The sequence below is a fragment of the Salmo salar genome, chromosome 26 (assembly GCF_965601325.2).
Source record: "Salmo salar chromosome 26, fSalSal1, whole genome shotgun sequence".
Classification (NCBI taxonomy): Eukaryota; Metazoa; Chordata; class Actinopteri; order Salmoniformes; family Salmonidae; genus Salmo; species Salmo salar.
The window spans coordinates 43,488,155-43,509,486 of record NC_138316.1 but is presented as its reverse complement, the minus strand read 5'-3'; the positions used below and the strand labels follow the sequence as shown (position 1 = coordinate 43,509,486).

General features: G+C 45.3%; 1 protein-coding gene across 2 annotated transcripts in view; it reads left to right on the top strand.

Annotated features, from left to right (window-relative positions):
- Positions 1-21,332, top strand: part of LOC106587897 (uveal autoantigen with coiled-coil domains and ankyrin repeats protein) — an 83,465-nt gene that overhangs the window by 47,752 nt on the left and 14,381 nt on the right. For both annotated transcript variants that reach the window (XM_045708917.2, XM_045708915.2), the window contains exons 2-8: positions 2,180-2,310; positions 10,283-10,371; positions 11,571-11,635; positions 14,418-14,475; positions 19,352-19,422; positions 19,841-19,947; positions 20,536-20,717. In XM_045708917.2, the coding sequence (XP_045564873.1) occupies positions 2,180-2,310; positions 10,283-10,371; positions 11,571-11,635; positions 14,418-14,475; positions 19,352-19,422; positions 19,841-19,947; positions 20,536-20,717 (703 nt within the window). The remainder of the gene's footprint in view (positions 1-2,179; positions 2,311-10,282; positions 10,372-11,570; positions 11,636-14,417; positions 14,476-19,351; positions 19,423-19,840; positions 19,948-20,535; positions 20,718-21,332) is intronic.

The window sequence follows — 21,332 nt, the reverse complement described above, 5'->3', positions numbered from 1 at the left end:
ACCCCAGACTGAAAGAGAGACCAAGAGAGGAACTCCTACTGCACAAAAACTAGCTGACAGTCTGCTAAGAGAAGACTGTATTGAAACGGGGACTGGACTGGAGGGGAGAGGAGACAAGAAGAACAACTAAGAGAGAGAAGGAGAATACAAAGTGAAGGAAAGTAGAGAGTAGTTAAAGAGAGCCAGGCTGTAGCCGAGAGGCTGTTCCCCAGAGGAGGAGCTGCAGTAGCTGGCCAGGGCTGGTCCCAGGGCTGGCAGGGCTGGTCCTACTGCTCCTCCACACCTCCTCCTCCATCCCCACCTCCTTTTTCTATTTCTTCTCCTACCATGTGCTGTGCACAGTGGGGTGATGAACTCAGACAGAGCCTGGGAGTGCCGCAAAAAAACTTTTAGGAACTTCTCCGTAACGCTTCAAGACCGAGAGGTTCAGGCAGCAACAGCAGGCGACGTTGCTGGAGCGCTCTGAAAGACGACCCACCAAACTGCAACAGGACGCTCCGTCTGTCCGCTCACTCAACTCATACTGGCTGGCAGAGTGCCTTAACAGCACTTCCCAGAAGGGGAAAACTTTTGTTTTTGTTTGTCGTTCTACCGGAACAGTGGCGCTGTTCGCAGCGGCACTCTGCAAGGACCAGTCCCCCTCTCTCAACATGAGTCGCTGGCTGAAATGCACCTCCATGTACTTTGTAGGTATTCTGCTTGTTCTTTTAGAGAGTAAAGGCATTTCTAATGACACTTGTTAAAAGTATCCTGACGCCATTGTGACCTAGCCGCTGGGGTTGGGTTTGGACCTAGCCACTGTGGTTGGGTTTGGACCTAGCTACTGTGGCTGGGTTAGGACCTAGCTACTGTGGCTGGGTTAGGACCTAGCTACTGTGGTTGGGTTAGGACCTAGCTACTGTGGTTGGGTTAGGACCTAGCTACTGGGGTTGGGTTAGGACCTAGCTACTGTGGCTGGGTTAGGACCTAGCTGCTGTGGCTGGGTTAGGACCTAGCTACTGTGGTTGGGTTAGGACCTAGCTACTGGGGTTGGGTTAGGACCTAGCTACTGTGGCTGGGTTAGGACCTAGCTACTGTGGCTGGGTTAGGACCTAGCCGCTGGGTTAGGACCTAGCCGCTGGGTTAGGACCTAGCTGCTGGGGTTGGGTTAGGACCTAGCTACTGGGGTTGGGTTAGGACCTAGCTACTGGGGTTGGGTTAGGACCTAGCTACTGGGGTTGGGTTAGGACCTAGCCGCTGGGTTAGGACCTAGCCGCTGGGGTTGGGTTAGGACCTAGCCGCTGGGGTTGGGTTAGGACCTAGCCGCTGGGTTAGGACCTAGCCGCTGGGGTTGGGTTAGGACCTAGCCGCTGGGGTTCCTGAATACCGTGTTAGCATGGTGTTGAAACAGCAGAAAGGAGTGAGCTGTGACTTACAGCTTCTTCTTCTCTCACTAACCTGAAGGAACTCTGTGAATCTGCCCTGCATTCCCCAGGAGAATTCCTTCATCATCCCAGAGGCACAGTGGCCTGTTTTAACTCGTTATCAAGTTTCATTCTTTGTTTTTAGTTTTGAACTTGCATTCTGATAATAGTAATATGTATTGGGTACATGTTGACGCTTAATGTTGGAGGGAGACAAATTGCATGCAAAATAGGCCTATCATCTATGTGGAATATATATATATATCTCTGCCAGCCAGTGTGAGTTGAGTGAGTGGATAGACAGATAAACCCACCAAACTGCAATGGGATGATCTTCTTTTTACAAATTCCTTTGTGACGTGTGTTTACGTGTTGTTGTATCCAGGAACAGGCAGAGAACTGTCCTTTCTCTGTCTCTATGCAGGCGTTAACCACAGCTTTCTGTTTTCTTGGATCCCTATACTCCACTGCCTGTTCTGTTCAAGAGGGGTCCTTTCTTGCAGAAGAACTAGCCGTTCCCATGCTCTGTCCAGGCACTCTCAGAAATGCTTTGCTTCAGAGTGGAACCGCACTATCTTGGCATAAATCATTGAGGCTAACCTCAATCCAGTCTATAGTCCCTCTGAGAATTCTCAAGGTTATGTTTGAAATGTTGATCTGTCCAGACTCCTTGAATGATAATAAAGTGATGACTGTGGTGAGAATGCGTTTCCCTGACCCGTATGTTGTGAAGGCGAGGTATTTGTGTTGTGTTGACGTTGTGCCCTCTCTCCCAGAACACAGACTGGAACAAGTATGACGACCGGCTGATGAAGGCGGTGGAACGGGGCGAGGTGGACAAGGTGGCGGCCGTGCTCAGCAAGAAGGGCATCATCCCCACTAAGCTGGACATGGAGGGACGATCCGCGTGAGTAACGTGTGCTCACACTAACACTGCATCCAGGCATGAACACATGCATACACATGTATACAGAACCCTACAGACACACACCGTCCCACTCCCACAGGAACATATGGACCAGTAGGCTCTACACTATCCCACACAATCATTTGTCTCAACCAATAGCACGAAATGTCTGGCAATGCAAACTGTCTCTTATTCCAAGCATAGTAAGTAGTACTAGTCTCCTTCAAACTGCTAGGAATGCCAGCATACGAGTCTGGTTCAATTATTAACTTCTAACAATTGAAAACAGAGCAGAGAACTGTTGTAGTACTAGATAATGTTATTCAGCATATGGTCAGATGCTGACCTCTCCCCTCTCTCCGCTCCCCTCTCTCCGCTCTCCTCTCTCCTCTCCCCGCTCCCCTCTCCCCGCTCCCCTCTCTCCGCTCCCCTCTCTCCGCTCCCCTCTCTCCGCTCCCCTCTCTCCGCTCCCCTCTCTCCGCTCCCCTCTCTCCGCTCCCCTCTCTCCTCTCCCCTCTCTCCTCTCCCCTCTCTCCTCTCCCCTCTCTCCGCTCCCCTCTCTCCGCTCCCCTCTCTCCGCTCCCCTCTCTCCGCTCCCCTCTCTCCGCTCCCCTCTCTCCGCTCCCCTCTCTCCGCTCCCCTCTCTCCGCTCCCCTCTCTCCCTCTCTACGCTCCCCTCTCTCCCTCTCTCCGCTCTACGCTCTCCGCTCCCCTCTCTCCGCTCTCCGCTCTACGCTCCCCTCTCTCCGCTCTCCTCTCTCCTCTCCCCTCTCTCCGCTCCCCTCTCTCCGCTCCCCTCTCTCCGCTCCCCTCTCTCCGCTCCCCTCTCTCCGCTCCCCTCTCTCCGCTCCCCTCTCTCCGCTCCCCTCTCTCCGCTCCCCTCTCTCCGCTCCCCTCTCTCCGCTCCCCCTCTGGCTCAGAGCAAACAGATTAGAGCCACAGTTGATGTTTATGATATAAAATGACAGTTGGGGAACATTCTGTAATTCAAGGGTCAGGTTGTCAGAGTAAACTAGTATTTGATCTAGAATGGTGGGTGGATGAACTCGGGATGGCCAGTATTTTAGGATTTAAAACGCTGGGACCTTTTTTAGGATAGGTCTTTTTGGATGGCTCACCACCAGCAATATTGGATAGGTTATGTGTCCTCTAAGAATGTCACCCATCCACCACTGGAAGGTCTATATAAAAGCTGTTAAGTCAGACTTGTTTTCCTGCCTGACGTAAATGTAACCAGATTCCAACGCTGGTGTTTTAGGTAGCTAGTCCCCCTCGGCTTAATTCCAGCTATGTGAAGTAGTCGCCTGTCTCTGATCCATGCTTCAGGTTAATTTTGAGCCCCGGCTTTGTTGCAACCTCGATGGAGAGAACAGGAGATTCCAGGAGCTGTGGAGCTGAGTATTTTCAGTAGTGTATGAAATTCTCCCACACCAGTGTCTGTGACACACTCGTGCGCACGTACGCACACCCACCAAGGAGAGAAGGGCTTGTCTCATAATAAGGTGCTGGAATTTCTCAGGGCTAAATCAAGTGCGTCTGGCTGCCGTGGAAGACGCCACCCTGCATTACAGCGAGGAACTGGAGCTTGTTGTACTAAGCACTGTCCTGACACACGATGCTCACTGGTCACCTTCAATGTTGTTGGCTTAAAGACGACCATGCCGAGAACAGAACCAGTTCTGTGTCAAACTGCGTCCATCACATAAACTGGAGCATAAGGAACCTCAGCTCACGGGTCACAAACTACAGGTCGACCGATTATGATTTTTCAACGCCGATACCGGTTATTGGAGGACCAAAAAAAGCCAATTCCGATTAATCGGCTGATTTTAAAAAGAGAAAAGAAAGAAGGGAAAAAATATGTATTTATTTGTATTAATGACAATTACAACAATACTGAATGAACACTTTTATTTTAACTTAATATAATAAATCAATTTAGCCTCAAATAAATAATGAAACGTTCAATTTGGTTTAAATAATGCAAAAACAAAGTTTTGGAGAAAAAAGTACAAGTGCAATATATGCCATGTAAAAAAGCTAACGTTTAAGTTCCTTGCTCAGAACATGAGAACATATGAAAGCTGGTGGTTCCTTTTAACATGAGTCTTCAATATTCCCAGGTAAGAAGTTTTAGGTTGAGGTTATTATAGGAATTATTGGTTGAGGTTATTAGAAATTACTATTTCTCTCTATACCATTTGTATTTCGTATACCTTTGACTATTGGATGTTCATATAGGCACTTTAGTATTGCCAGTGTAACAGTATAGCTTCCGTCCCTCTCCTCGCCCCTACCTGGGCTCGAACCAGGAACACATCGACAACAGCCACCCTCGACACATCGTTACCCATCGCTCCACAAAAGCTGGGGCCCTTGCAGAGCAAGGGGAACAACTACTCCAAGTCTCAGAGCGAGTGACGTTTGAAAAGCTATTAGCGCACACCCCGCTAACTAGCTAGCCATTTCACATCGGTTACACCAGCCTAATCTCGGGGGTTGATGGGCTTGAAGTCATAAACAGCTCAATGCTTGAAGCATTGCGAAGAGCTGCTGGCAAACTCACGAAAGTGCTGTTTGAATGAATGCTTACGAGCCTCCTGCTGCCTACCACCGCTCAGTCAGACTGCTCTATCAAATATCAAATCATAGACTTAATTATAACATAATAACACACAGAAATACGAGCCTTAGGTCATTAATATGGTCAAATCCGGAAACTATCATTTCGAAAATAAAACGTTTATTTTATCAGTGAAATACGGAACCATTCCGTATTTTATCTAACGGGTGGCATCCATAAGTCTAAATATTCCTGTTACATTGCACAACCTTCAATGTTATGTCATAATTACGTAAAATTCAGGCAAATTAGTTCGCAACGAGCCAGGCGGCCCAAACTGCTGCATATACCCTGACTCTGTTGCACAGAATGCAAGAGAAGTGACACAATTTCCCTAGTTAAAAGAAATTCATGTTAGCAGGCAATATTAACTAAATATGCAGGTTTAAAAATATATACTTGTGTATTGATTTTAAGAAAGGCGTTGATGTTTATGGTTGGTACACATTGGTGCAATGACGGTGCTTTTTTTGCGAATGCGCTTGTTAAATCACCCGCTTGGCGAAGTAGGCTATGATTCAATGATAAATTAACAGGCACCGCATCGATTATATGCAACGCAGGACAAGCTAGATAAACTAGTAATATCATCAACCATGTTTAGTTAACTAGTGATTATGTTAAGATCGATTGTTTTTTATAAGATACGTTTAATGCTAGCTAGCACCTTACCTTGGCTCCTTGCTGCACTCGCATAACAGGTAGTCAGCCTGCCACGCAGTCTCCTCGTGGAATGCAATGTTATCGGCCATGATCGGTGTCCAAAAATGCCGATTACCGATTGTTATGAAAACTTGAAATCGGCCCGAATTAATCGGCCATTCCGATTAATCGGTCGACATCTAGTCACAACCATCTGTTGATTCAGCTTAGCCTTAGTTCTAATGTATAACCTGGGCCATACATAACATCCTCATGTATAACCTGGGCCATACATAACATCCTAATGTATAACCTGGGCCATACATAACATCCTAATGTATAACCTGGGCCATACATAACATCCTAATATATAACCTGGGCCATGCATAACATCCTAATATATAACCTGGGCCATACATAACATCCTAATGTATAACCTGGGCCATACATAACATGTACATTTTAGTCATTTAACAGACGCTCTTATCCAGAGCAATTTACAGGAGCAAGTAGGGTTAAGTGCCTTGCTCAAGGGCATATTGACAGATTGTTTTCACCTAGTCAGCTCGGGGTTCGAACCGGCAACCTTTCGGTTACTGGCCCAACACTCTTAACCCTAATAACGTCATAATATATGACCTGGGCCACACAACATACCATCCTCATGTGTGGTCCCTTCTGTCTCCAGACAGACCTCAAACCCACTGGAGGATGATGATGGACAGTAATCATGGTCTGCCTGTTCTGCCCTATGGGGAGGTTTAATTACTAGGTATAATCCCTCATCTTTAATTTAGTGTGTTTTTATAATCCCTGATGTGTAATTTAGTTTCCTGGATTAGGCTCCCCATTGTTGATCTAATGATATCACCTCTAACGAGTGTGTAGAGATCCACAGCTGAACAAATAGTGTGGCTGTATCTCCACATTGCACACGCTCATGATGTAGGCTAGGCAAGCCTTAAGCCTTAACTACTGCCCCTGATGAGGCGGGTTAGCCTAGCCTTAACTACTGTCCCTGATGAAGTGGGCTAGCCTAGCCTTAACTACTGCCCCTGATGAGGCGGGTTAGCCTAGCCTTAACTACTGTCCCTGATGAGGCGGGCTAGCCTAGCCTTAACTACTGTCCCTGATGAGGCGGGCTAGCCTAGCCTTAACTACTGCCCCTGATGAAGCGGGCTAGCCTAGCCTTAACTACTGCCCCTGATGAAGCGGGCTAGCCTAGCCTTAACTACTGCCCCTGATGAAGCGGGCTAGCCTAGCCTTAACTACTGCCCCTGATGAGGCGGGTTAGCCTAGCCTTAACTACTGCCCCTGATGAGGTGTGCTAACCTAGCCTTAACTACTGTCCCTGATGAGGCGGGCTAGCCTAGCCTTAACTACTGCCCCTGATGAGGCGGGTTAGCCTAGCCTTAACTACTGCCCCTGATGAAGCGGGCTAGCCTAGCCTTAACTACTGCCCCTGATGAGGCGGGTTAGCCTAGCCTTAACTACTGCCCCTGATGAAGCGGGCTAGCCTAGCCTTAACTACTGCCCCCAGTCATTTGCACTTGTGATAGCTGATTAAGTGTTAGCGCAGAGGGAAGGGCCTCAACTCCAGCTGGAGTTCAGTGAGCTGTGGTTCCTTGATTGTATGGAGCTGGGGATATTGATTTCCGTAGTTTTATATACCATTGGGCAGTGTCTCTCAATCCATTCCTGAACGGTCTCATGGTGTGTGCGTTTGTTCTAGCCTAGCGCTAACACAACTGATTTCAACTAGTCACGTAATCACCAACACCTTGATTAGGCCTCATTAAATCAGCTGGGCTAAAACTAAAATGTGCAGGAATGGATATAGAAACAGGTCCTATAACAGCCCACATGATCCTCTCTACTCTGTCCGTCTCGGGATAAACACAGCCTCCATATCCTGTGTAGACTGGACGGACGGAGCTGAAAGACACTCAAGGAGCCGTCTGGTGCCAAGATGAAATGACATGTCTGTGCTCTCGTTAATGACCCAGTGTCTGGTGTCTCACACTCCATTAATGTCCCCTGGCCACACACACACACACACACACACACACACACACACACACACACACACACACACACACACACACACAGACACACACACAGACAGACAGATGGGCCGTTTTCTCTCAGATCAAATCTAAATCTGTGTAATTACTCTGGACAAAGGGATAGTGAAAGAGGGAGAGGGACAGCTAAAAGGAGAGGTAGGAAGAGAGTGAGACCTGTCATTATATTAATCCAAACAAAAAGCTATCCGCACCTTGTGATGTCACATTTTCACCGCAGGTCAAATTAAAGGTCAGAGCCTCCATTAGAATTACTTCTTCTTCTTCTTCTGTGCTTTTGTGAGTTTCTATTATTTGATTTCCGGTGCCATTTCTCCCGTCAGACTGGTTTGGCACTTAGCACCTTTCATGTCATTATGTTTAAGTCTGCAGTTATCTTCGTCTTGACCCCCTTCACCCTCCTCCTCCAGTCCACATACAGAAAATGTCAGCCTGTCAGTTATACTTTGAACAATCCCAGATGGGTTTGAATAGGTCATTATACACACTGCTTAATGTGAGGTGGACTGATACAATTGAAGCCCTGTTTGACTTGAGCAACACTCCGAGGAGAGTTCTAGAAGGCCAGTTACACAAGCAGTGATCATGCAAGTCAAAGTGCAAGTCAGTGTATACAGCAGGCAATAGAGGCTATGACCATGTGGAACTGTGTTACAGCCATTCTATGATCTACTTTTGCAAGTTCAAACGTGAAATAAACTTTATGTAAAGTTATTTGTGGCATGTATCACGTCTTTCATGTCCTCCTAATGCAAAACCACCATACAGTACATACTGAAACCTCTTCTCGCCATGCAGTACATACTGAAACCTCTTCTCCCCATGCAGTACATACTGAAACCTCTTCTCCCCATGCAGTACATACTGAAACCTCTTCTCCCCATGCAGTACATACTGAAACCTCTTCTCGCCATACAGTACATACTGAAACCTCTTCTCGCCATGCAGTACATACTGAAACCTCTTCTCCCCATGCAGTACATACTGAAACCTCTTCTCCCCATGCAGTACATACTGAAACCTCTTCTCCCCATGCAGTACATACTGAAACCTCTTCTCCCCATGCAGTACATACTGAAACCTCTTCTCCCCATGCAGTACATACTGAAACCTCTTCTCCCCATGCAGTACATACTGAAACCTCTTCTCCCCATGCAGTACATACTGAAACCTCTTCTCGCCATGCAGTACATACTGAAACCTCTTCTCCCCATGCAGTACATACTGAAACCTCTTCTCCCCATGCAGTACATACTGAAACCTCTTCTCCCCATGCAGTACATACTGAAGCTTCTGATTCTCAAAGACCAAAACACTGCCCTCCCAATGCATCACTTCTAGATCCCAATAGCATTGTTGTAACATGGCAGCAGTTTAGTTATTCAAACAGATTCCTGAATCCATTTGTCCAACAAGACTAATGTTGTGCTTAGTTGGCGTGTCACCGGTTATCCACAGCGCTGCAGGCATATGGCTTACAGGCCCCAGGGTCAAGATCTCCGGCTGCAGACTGAGTTTCTCAAGCACCATCAACGCAGCTTTTAATAACGTCGCCTGAAACGAGGTGTCAGGCCGCATGTCTCCTTGAAGGATCTTTCAAGGTTAATGCATAAACAAGTTGCGGGCCGTAGGGCATATTGATTTACAAACAGATGTTTTTCCTGTATGTGTGGGGCCGGGGCATGGCTGGGGAAACTGACGGATGTGGGTCAGGAAGAGGGACAAGGTCGATGTATTAAGAGTAATGTGTTAAGAGTGGCTAACAAGTGACCAACTAATCCAGGGTTTAGGTTGTTCAAACAAACCCAGGGATGTTAAGGGGCATATTTGTTGAAGAATTAAGTGACAGATGGAGGACCGTAAAAGAAAGGGGTTGGGGAAACGGGAGAAAGAGGGTCAGGGAGTAAACGGGAGAAAGAGGGTCAGGGAGTAAACGGGAGAAAGAGGGTCAGGGAGTAAACGGGAGAAAGAGGGTCAGGGAGTAAACGGGAGAAAGAGGGTCAGGGAGTAAACGGGAGAAAGAGGGTCAGGGAGTAAACGGGAGAAAGAGGGTCAGGGAGTAAACGGGAGAAAGAGGGTCAGGGAGTAAACGGGAGAAAGAGGGTCAGGGAGTAAACGGGAGAAAGAGGGTCAGGGAGTAAACGGGAGAAAGAGGGTCAGGGAGTAAACGGGAGAAAGAGGGTCAGGGAGTAAACGGGAGAAAGAGGGTCAGGGAGTAAACGGGAGAAAGAGGGTCAGGGAGTAAACGGTAAACAGTGTTAGTCATGTTTGCAGTAGTGTAGATATGATCCTTTTCACGATGATGATCATGACGGGTATTTGATACCTTTGCTGCCTTAACGGTCCCTTATGGGTTGTTGGATCCCAGTTTGTGTCTAATGTGAAAATGCTCTTCAAGAGCTTGTAGTCCTGCTGCCTCAGGGTTGTTACGGGTCTAAGGTTTCTGCCCCCAGAATGCTGATCTAGCCGATAGGGTTAGCCAGCATCAATTTACAGAGTTCTTTTCTCTGGCTCCATATTTCACTCTTTCACTTCACCTTCTCCAAGCCTCTCCAAACCTGCTCATACTCTGACCTACTGCGCTTTCCCTCCCTTCTCACACTCTCTCCATCTCTCACTGCAGGTTCCACCTCTCCGCAACCAGGGGCCACCTGGACTGTCTCAATCTCATCCTGGGCCACAGCGTTGACCTCACAGCCACCGATGCCACCGGTGAGAGAAAGACTGAAGTTCATGGTTATACATTTACATGTTAGTCATTAAGCAGACACTCTTATCCAGAGAGACTTACATGTTAGTCATTTAGCAGACACTCTTATCCAGAGAGACTTACATGTTAGTCATTTAGAAGACGCTCTTATCCAGAGACTTACAGTAGTGAGTGAATACATTTCTGTACTGGTCCCCCATAACCCTGGCATTGCAAGCACCTATGCATGGTGCGGTACAGAACACTCCATAGGAGAACATTAATCAATAGCATGATCATTTCCACCAAGCCCATCTTTGGTGAAATCTTTCTAAGGGATGTCGATTAAGACAGCCTCTTCCAGAACACAAATATACTGAACAAAAATATAAAAGCAACATGCAACAATTTCATTGATTTTACTGAGTTACAGTTCATATGAGGAAATCAGTCAATTGAAATATATAAATTAGGCCCGACTCTATGGATTTCACATGACTAGGAATTCCCGATATGTATCTGTTAGTGACAGATACCTTACAAAAAATGGGCTCATTACTGTATTTTTGTCCATTCAAATTGCCATTGATAAAATGCAATTGTGTTCGTTGTCTGTAGCTTATGCCTGCCCATACCATAACCCCACAGCCACCATGGGGCACTCTGTTCACAACATTGACATCAGCAAACCGCTGGCCCACACAATGCCATACAAGTGGTCTGCGGTTGTGAGGCCGGTTGGACGTACTGCCAAATGATCTAAAACGATGTTGGAAGCAGCTTATGGTAGAGAAATGAACATTCAATTATCTGGCAACACCTCTGGTGGACATTCCTTCAGTCAGCCTGTTAATTGCACACGCCCTCAAAACTTGAGACATCTGTGGCGTTGTGTTACAAAACTGCACATGTTAGTGGCCTTTTATTGTCCCCAGCACAAGTTACACCTGTGTAATGATCATGCTGTTTAATCAGCTTCTTGATATGCAACACCTGTCAGGTAGATGGATTATCTTGGCAAAGGAGAAATGCAACCAAATTTGTGCAACACATTTGAGAGAAATAAGCTTTTTGTGCGTATGGAACATTTCTGGGATGTTTTATTCCAGCTCATGAAACATGGGACCAACACTTTACATGTTGCGTTTATATTTTTGTTCAGTGTAGATTATGGAAGATATTGATTTTGTGTATTGCTGATCTCTTGAGTATTTTCTTGCAGGTAAAAACGCCCTTCATCTAGCTTCCAGAAATGGCCAGTCGCTTTGTGTGCAGAAGCTATTGCAGGTACAGTCACTTAAAACAACGGCCTCCATTCGCATTAACTTACCTGTGTGATCTGTGCATTATGAAACAGATCTCTGAAGGAAATGTGCTGCAACATGTACTTTTGAGGCTTAGGTGTCAGGTGTCAGGGATGGTTTCAGATTAAATCTAGTCCTGGACTAAAATACATTCACAATGGACATTCCCCATTGGAAGTTAAGATTCATTAAGATACGCTACATGACCAAAAGTATGTGGACACCCTTTCAAATGAGTGGATTCAGCCATTTCGGCCACACCCGTTGCTGACAGGTGTATAAAATAGAGTGCACAGTCAATGCAATCTCCATAGACAAACATTGGCAATAGAATTTCACGTATTTGAAGAGCTCAGTGAATTTCGTCGTGGTACCGTCGTAGGATGCCACCTTTCCAACAAGTTAGTTTGTCATATTTCTGATCTGCTAGAGCTGCCCTGGTCAACTGTAAGTGCTGTTATTGTGAAGTGGAAACATCTAAGAGCAACAACGGCTCAGCTGCTAAGTGGTAAGCAACACAAGCTCACAGAAGGATTGTCGAGTGCTGAAGCACACAGACCCTAAAAATCACCTGTCCTCGGGTTGCAACACTCCCTACCAAGTTCCAAGCTGCCTCTGGAAGCAATGTCAGCACAATAACTGTTTTTCGGGAGCTTCATGAAATGGGTTTCCATGGCCGAGCAGCCGCACACAAGCCTAAGATCACCATGCGCAATGCCAAGTGTCAGCTGGAGTGGTGTAAAGCTCGCCGCCATTGGACTCTGGAGCAGTGGAAACGTGTTCTCTGGGGTGATGAATCACACTTCACCATCTGCCAGTCCAACGGACGAATCTAGGTTTGGCGAATGCCAAGAGAACGCTACCTGCCTGAATGCACAGTGTCAACTATAAAGTTTGATGGAGGAGGAATAATGGTCTGGGGCCATTTTCAATGGTTTGGGCTAGACCCATTAGTTCCAGTGAAGGGAAATCTTAACGCTACAGCATACAATGACATTCTAGATAATTCTGTGCTTCCAACTTTGTGACAATCGTTTGGGAAGTTTCATCATGACAATGCCCCTGTGTACAAGCAAGGTCCATACAGAAATGTTTAGTCGATCGGTGTGGAATAACTTCACTGGCCTGCACAGAGCCCTGACCTCAACCCCATTGAACACCTTTGGGATGAATTGGAACACTGACTGCGAGCCAGGCCTAATCGCCCAAAATCTGTGCTCGACCTCACTAATGCTCTTGTGGCTGAATGGAACCAATGCCCACAGCAATGTTCCAACATCTAGTGGAAAGCCTTCCCAGAAGAGTGGAGGCTATTATAGCAGCAAAACGCCATATTAATGCCCATGATTTTGGAGTGAGATGTTTGATGAGCAGGTGTCCACATACCTTTGCCCATGTGGTGTACATGTCTTGGAAACCGGTCCATAATGTTCAAGGTGCATTACCATTACTTCTCTCCCAGTTCTTTGAGGAATAACATTTTGTTGGCTTTACTCGCCAGACAGCAGCTGCAGTGATATTGAAACGTGTTTGAAATATATTTTATCTGTTTACAGTGACTAAATTGTGCCATTGTAGGCTGTATGGTTGTTTGAGAACGCTGTTTTTGTTTGGCATCGCCCCTGATAGGGCAACAGTCGCCCCTGATAGGGCAACAGTCGCCCCTGATAGGGCAACAGCCTGTTGAGTTGTAATTAATTTATGTGTTTACAATAAGGCCCTGTGATCAAACAAGCCACCGGCCACATTAAGTGCCGCCCCCCCTGAAAGGAATGGCAGCTTACCAGCGTGTTGACAAGGCTGCCCTCTCGCAAACCATGCCGTCATCGCGCTTGACATAGCAACCCAACTCCTGGGCCGAGGGGAAAATCCTACTTACCCCCCCGACCCCCACTAGAGGTATAGAATTCCATGCCCCCCACCCCTCCCTTAGCTGTTATCTGACCTGGCTACTCGTTTTGGGACCTTGTTGCTAGAGAGAGCAGGGGTTTTCTAGTGGGCCCTGAGAAGGCCTGAGTTAGGAGACCTTAAAGGCCTGCTGTTGGCATTGAGCCTTTAACAGCTCTCTTGGCTGTCAATGCTACAGCATTATTGTCAGCCTCTGTCTGTCTGTCTGACTGTCTCTGTCTGTCTGACTGACTGACTGTCTCTGTCTGTCTGACTGTCTCTGTCTGACTGTCTCTGTCTGACTGTCTGTCTGACTGTCTGTCTGTCTGACTGACTGTCTCTGTCTGACTGTCTGTCTGTCTGACTGACTGACTGTGTCTGTCTGTCTGTCTGTCTGTCTGTCTGTCTGTCTGTCTGTCTGTCTGTCTGTCTGTCTGTCTGTCTGTCTGTCTGTCTGTCTGTCTGTCTGTCTGTCTGTCTGTCTGTCTGTCTGTGTGTGAGATGATATCACAGTGAACACTACGTTGATAGCCTTACGTGGCCCTGCTGCAGAGACTTATCCAATTGGAGATGCAGACGCCAGGAAGATTCTGTCACTTTGATGCCATCCTCAAAGTCGGGACTCAAACGGGATTGAAACGAGTGACAAATTGTGAAAGGTCTCGATGCTTTCGTCTCGTTGTATAGCAAAGCTATACCAAAACATTTCTCCCCTGAATGTTGCCATCCCGTTGTATAAAAATAGACCCAAGTGATTGCTCCCACAGTGTTCTTTTGAGCGATGCAACCAGAAATGTAAGAAGAGTTTTGTCAGGGTGATTGGCTCATAGGTTTTTAAGAGGCGTATGACATTTAAGATTATTTGTGTGGTTTTGCAGCACAACTGTCCTGTGGGGAATGTGGACTTGCAGGGGAGGACAGCTCTACACGACGCTGGTGAGAAACAGTTTGGATCCTTCTCCTCTCCTCTGTCATTACAGTAGATGCCTTTTACTTCTCTACTTTCTCTAATTTGGTGTGATGAGCTACCCAAGAGATCCTAATGAACACTGACAGACAGATGTACACACCAGAGTCGGTACAGAGATGTGCTTTGAATAGACGATTGATGACCCAATGCAGTATTACACTGTATGACATTCACTTCACATACTATCATGACAGGTTCCTGATAGATTGATAGGAACATGATAGGTTCCTGATTGATAGGAACATGATAGATTGATAGGATCCTGATAGAATGATAGGATCCTGATAGATTGATAGGAAAATGATAGGTTCCTGATAGATTGATAGGAACACGATACATTGATAGGAACATGATAGGTTCCTGATTGATAGAAACATGATAGATTGATAGGATCCTGACAGAATGATAGGAACATGACAGAATGATAGGAACATGACAGAATGATAGGAACATGACAGAATGATAGGATCCTGACAGAATGATAGGAACATGACAGAATGATAGGAACATGACAGAATGATAGGAACATGACAGAACGATAGGAACATGATAGAACGATAGGATCATGATAGAATGATAGGAACATGATAGATTGATAGGAACTTGACAGAATGATAGGAACATGATAGATTGATAGGAACATGACAGAATGATAGGAACATGACAGAATGATAGGAACATGACAGAATGATAGGAACATGACAGAATGATAGGAACATGACAGAATGATGACAGAATGATAGGATCATGACAGAATGATAGGAACATGACAGAATGATAGGAACATGACAGAATGATGACAGAATGATAGGAACATGACAGAATGATAGGAACATGACAGAATGATAGGAACATGACAGAATGATGACAGAATGATAGGATCATGACAGAATGATAGGAACATGACAGAATGATAGGAACATGACAGAATGATAGGAACATGACAGAATGATAGGAACATGACAGAATGATAGGATCCTGATGGGTTGATAGGAACATGATATAATGATAGGATCCTGATATATTGATAGGATCATGATAGATTGATAGGAACATGATAGATTGATAGGAACATGATAGATTGATAGGATCATGATAGGAACATGATAGAATGATAGGAACATGATAGAATGATAGGAACATGATTGGAACATGATAGGATCCTAGGATCCTGATGGGTTGATAGGATCCTAGGATCCTGATGGGTTGATAGGATCCTGATAGAATGATAGGAACATGATAGATTGATAGGAACTTGACGGAATGATAGGAACATGACAGAATGATAGGAACATGACAGAATGATTGGAACATGACAGAATGATAGGATCATGACGGATTGATAGGAACATGACGGATTGATAGGAACATGACGGCTTGATAGGAACATGACGGAATGATAGGAACATGACGGAATGATAGGAACATGACAGAATGATAGGATCATGACGGATTGATAGGATCATGACAGAATGATAGGAACATGACAGAATGATAGGAACATGACAGAATGATAGGAACATGACAGAATGATAGGAACATGATAGAATGATAGGAACATGATAGAATGATAGGATCCTGATATATTGATAGGAACTTGATAGATTGATAGGATCATGATAGATTGATAGGAACATGATAGATTGATAGGAACATGATAGATTGATAGGATCATGATAGAATGATAGGAACATGATAGAATGATAGGAACATGATTGGAACATGATAGAATGATAGGATCCTAGGATCCTGATGGGTTGATAGGATCCTGATAGAATGATAGAAACATGATCGATTGATAGGATCATGATAGGTTCCTGATGGGTTGATAGGAACATGATAGGTTCATGATAGATTGATAGGAACATGATAGATTGATAGGAACATGATAGGTTCATGATAGATTGATAGGAACATGATGGGTTGATAGGAACATGATGGGTTGATAGGAACATGATGGGTTGATAGGATCACGATAGATTGATAGGAACATGATAGGTTCATGATAGATTGATAGGAACATGATGGGTTGATAGGAACATGATGGGTTGATAGGATCATGATGGGTTGATAGGATCATGATAGGAACAAGATGGGTTGATAGGATCATGATGGGTTGATAGGATCATGATAGGAACAAGATGGGTTGATAGGATCATGATGGGTTGATAGGAACATGATAGATTGATAGGAACATGATAGGTTCCTGATTGGTTGATAGGAGCATGAAATGGACTGTGGAATTTGACAGTATACGTTGTGTCAAGGTTGATTTTCACTCGCACAAACATTTCCATCAGGGCGGGGTGCTTGGTCGAGGCGAAGAACATTTAATAGGCTAAAACGCTAATTAACGCTGAGCTATAGTATATCCCCTGAAGACACGTCAGCTCTTCAGTAATATGATCAGATTTTCTGGAATGTGCTCCACTTCCGATGCTTGAAGAGATGATTTACTCTGATAGAAGTGGCATGTCAATACTACGAGCCCAATATGGGCTGAGCAAAGTCCTTTAAGGCAAATATGAACACAAGCACCCCATTCTGTCTCTTTGTAGTGCTGTACAACAAAACCTCCAGTACATTGGAATCACATATAGATTCACCTGTTGCACACACGTTTATCCTTACCCTACCTCTGCATGCGAGATGTAAACGTGCCAGGGTGAACGCGTGCTGCACAGGCTTGATTTCTCATTACTATGCCAGTCCAATACTGAGCTCTGTGTTCATTACTATGCCAGTCCAATACTGAGCTCTGTGTTCATTACTATGCCAGTCCAATACTGAGCTCTGTGTTCATTACTATACCAGTCCAATACTGAGCTCTGTGTTCATTACTATGCCAGTCCAATACTGAGCTCTGTGTTCATTACTATGCCAGTCCAATACTGAGCTCTGTGTTCATTACTATGCCAGTCCAATACTGAGCTCTGTGTTCATTACTATGCCAGTCCAATACTGAGCTCTGTGTTCATTACTATACCAGTCCTCTACTGAGCTCTGTGTTCATTACTATACCAGTCCAATACTGAGCTCTGTGTTCATTACTATGCCAGTCCAATACTGAGCTCTGTGTTCATTACTATGCCAGTCCAATACTGAGCTCTGCGTTCATTACTATACCAGTCCTCTACTGAGCTCTGCGTTCATTACTATACCAGTCCCATACTGTGTTCATTACTATACCAGTCCTCTACTGTGCTCTGTGTTCATTACTATACCAGTCCCATACTGTGTTCATTACTATACCAGTCCCATACTGTGTTCATTACTATACCAGTCCCATACTGTGTTCATTACTATACCAGTCCCGTACTGAGCTCTGTGTTCATTACTATACCAGTCCCATACTGAGCTCTGTGTTCATTACTATACCAGTCCCGTACTGAGCTCTGTGTTCATTACTATGCCAGTCCCATACTGAGCTCTGTGTTCATTACTATGCCAGTCCAATACTGAGCTCTGTGTTCATTACTATACCAGTCCCGTACTGAGCTCTGTGTTCATTACTATACCAGTCCCATACTGTGTTCATTACTATGCCAGTCCCATACTGAGCTCTGTGTTCATTACTATACCAGTCCAATACTGAGCTCTGTGTTCATTACTATGCCAGTCCAATACTGAGCTCTGTGTTCATTACTATACCAGTCCTCTACTGAGCTCTGCGTTCATTACTATACCAGTCCCATACTGTGTTCATTACTATACCAGTCCTCTACTGTGCTCTGTGTTCATTACTATACCAGTCCCATACTGTGTTCATTACTATACCAGTCCCGTACTGAGCTCTGCGTTCATTACTATACCAGTCCCATACTGTGTTCATTACTATACCAGTCCCATACTGTGTTCATTACTATACCAGTCCCGTACTGTGCTCTGTGTTCATTACTATACCAGTCCCATACTGTGTTCATTACTATACCAGTCCCATACTGTGTTCATTACTATACCAGTCCCGTACTGAGCTCTGCGTTCATTACTATACCAGTCCCATAGTGTGTTCATTACTATACCAGTCCCATACTGTGTTCATTACTATACCAGTCCCGTACTGAGCTCTGCGTTCATTACTATACCAGTCCCATACTGTGTTCATTACTATACCAGTCCCATACTGTGTTCATTACTATACCAGTCCCGTACTGTGTTCATTACTATACCAGTCCCGTACTGAGCTCTGTGTTCATTACTATACCAGTCCCGTACTGAGCTCTGTGTTCATTACTATACCAGTCCCATACTGTGTTCATTACTATACCAGTCCCATACTGTGTTCATTACTATACCAGTCCCATACTGTGTTCATTACTATACCAGTCCCTTACTGTGCTCTGTGTTCATTACTATACCAGTCCCTTACTGTGTTCATTACTATACCAGTCCAATACTGAGCTCTGTGTTCATTACTATACCAGTCCCGTACTGAGCTCTGTGTTCATTACTATACCAGTCCAATACTGAGCTCTGTGTTCATTACTATACCAGTCCAATACTGAGCTCTGTGTTCATTACTATACCAGTCCAATACTGAGCTCTGTGTTCATTACTATACCAGTCCAATACTGAGCTCTGTGTTCATTACTATACCAGTCCCATACTGTGTTCATTACTATACCAGTCCCATACTGAGCTCTGCGTTCATTACTATACCAGTCCCATACTGAGCTCTGTGTTCATTACTATACCAGTCCCATACTGTGTTCATTACTATACCAGTCCCGTACTGTGCTCTGTGTTCATCATTTTGATGGCAAGATCCTGGAATTATTCAGGCTCTGCTGTCCGTTTGCTTGATGGTGTGAAATAATGATGGTTTATCTTTGTGTGTCCAAGTGATGGCAGGCTGCTCCTCTAGCGTCAAACTACTGTGTGACAGCGGGGCCTCTGTAAACGCAAGTGATTTTGTGAGTATTGATGTCCAATTCATTCACACCTATTGATCTATAGTGGAGAAAAGTCAACATTTTATTTTGTAAGTTGGGTCACTTGCACAGCAAATCAACTGAAAATCTCTCACTGTCTTGATTGTGATAAAAATATATATTTCAATGCACTTGTACTGCCAGGGTTTAGGTTTTGTGAGAAGAATACCATTGTGGTGGGAAATATGAACATGCAGTCACACATACATTCTGTCTCTTTATAATGCTTTACAACAACTCCAATACACTGTAATTATTCATCACATATAGATTACACCTGCTGCTCTGTTTATCCTTAACGGACTACAGTAGTAATGAGATCATCATCACAGCCGTGAATCACTAGCTCTGTTCTCTCTGTCTCTGTGTGTGTGTCGGTGTGTGTCTGTGTGTACTGCAGGATGGGCGGACACCTCTGGTGCTGGCTACCCAGATGTGCCATCCACACATCTGCCGGCTGCTGTTGGAGCGAGGGGCCGACATCGCCATCCGTGACAAACAGAACAAGTAAGCTCGTCCACCCAGGGTCCACAAAGCATCACAGCTAGCTACTAAATGAAATGTATTCAAAGCTTCACTTGTTATTTATTCACTTACAGTGTGCGTTGATGGGGTTCAGTTGCAGTGTGCGTTGATGGGGTTCAGTTACAGTGTGCGTTGATGGGGTTCAGTTGCAGTGTGTGTTGATGGGGTTCGGTTGCAGTGTGCGTTGATGGGGTTCAGTTACAGTGTGCGTTGATGGGGTTCGGTTGCAGTGTGCGTTGATGGGGTTCAGTTACAGTGTGCGTTGATGGGGTTCGGTTGCAGTGTGCTTTGATGGGGTTCGGTTGCAGTGTGCGTTGATGGGGTTCGGTTGCAGTGTGCGTTGATGGGGTTCGGTTGCAGTGTGCGTTGATGGGGTTCGGTTGCAGTGTGCGTTGATGGGGTTCGGTTGCAGTGTGCGTTGATGTGTCAGTGATGCATCTGTCTGGCCTCTATAGACTTTGTGCTTTGTAGCCTACTCTTCAATGCATTTCATTATGGATGCAATTCAATTATTCATATATCTTTGTGTGTGTGTCTGTGTGTGTCTGTGTGTGGTGTGCGTGTGTCCAGGACTGCTCTGACCCTGGGCTGTGAGTATGCCTGTAAGGACGCGGTGGAGGTCCTTCTGAAGAGCGGCGCCGACGTGACAGCCGTGGACAGCTTTGGCCATGACAGTTTCCACTACGCCCGCCTCAGCAAGAACCAGGATCTGGTCAACCTTTTCAAGACCTACCTCGACAACGTCACCAAAGGTCAGAGCACGGCTGTGTCCCGATTTGACCCGTAGGACCTATGACCTATGCCCTAGGCACTCCTGTAGATGTGCTTTTCACCCTGTGTGAGGGCTGCCCTGTGGACAAAGGCCACATTTCATTTTCCTTTTTAAACTGTCAGCAATTTTCAAAACTGTGAAACGTGTTTAATCGACTTCAAATACTATAATCATCGTCCATGCCTGGCAGGGGGAGGGAGGGTTTGATGTTTTTCTGTATCTTTCAAATGAGAACTTGATGTTTTCTTAGCCTCAGTAGGGGGGAGACAGGAGCAGCTAGCCCAGAATGAAGAGGTTCTGAGATGTTTCTATCTGCAGTGTAAGCTGTAACTCAGCCCGTGCCTCAGAAATACAGAAACCACAGGAGACTGACGAAAACACCCATTCAACCAGAAGATCAAAAGAGAGCAAGGAAAAAGTAAAAATAACATGTCTATTGAAAAGCACCAGGTGAAGAAGTCATGCTGCAGAGAAAGTAAAGTTATACACAGAATGAAATGGACTGGGGGAAATTTGCAGCAAAGGTGAAAAATAGGATTGTGCTTTTAGGGAAGGTAACCTGAGTTCAAGTGTGTCAGCTTTCTTCTTTCAGAGG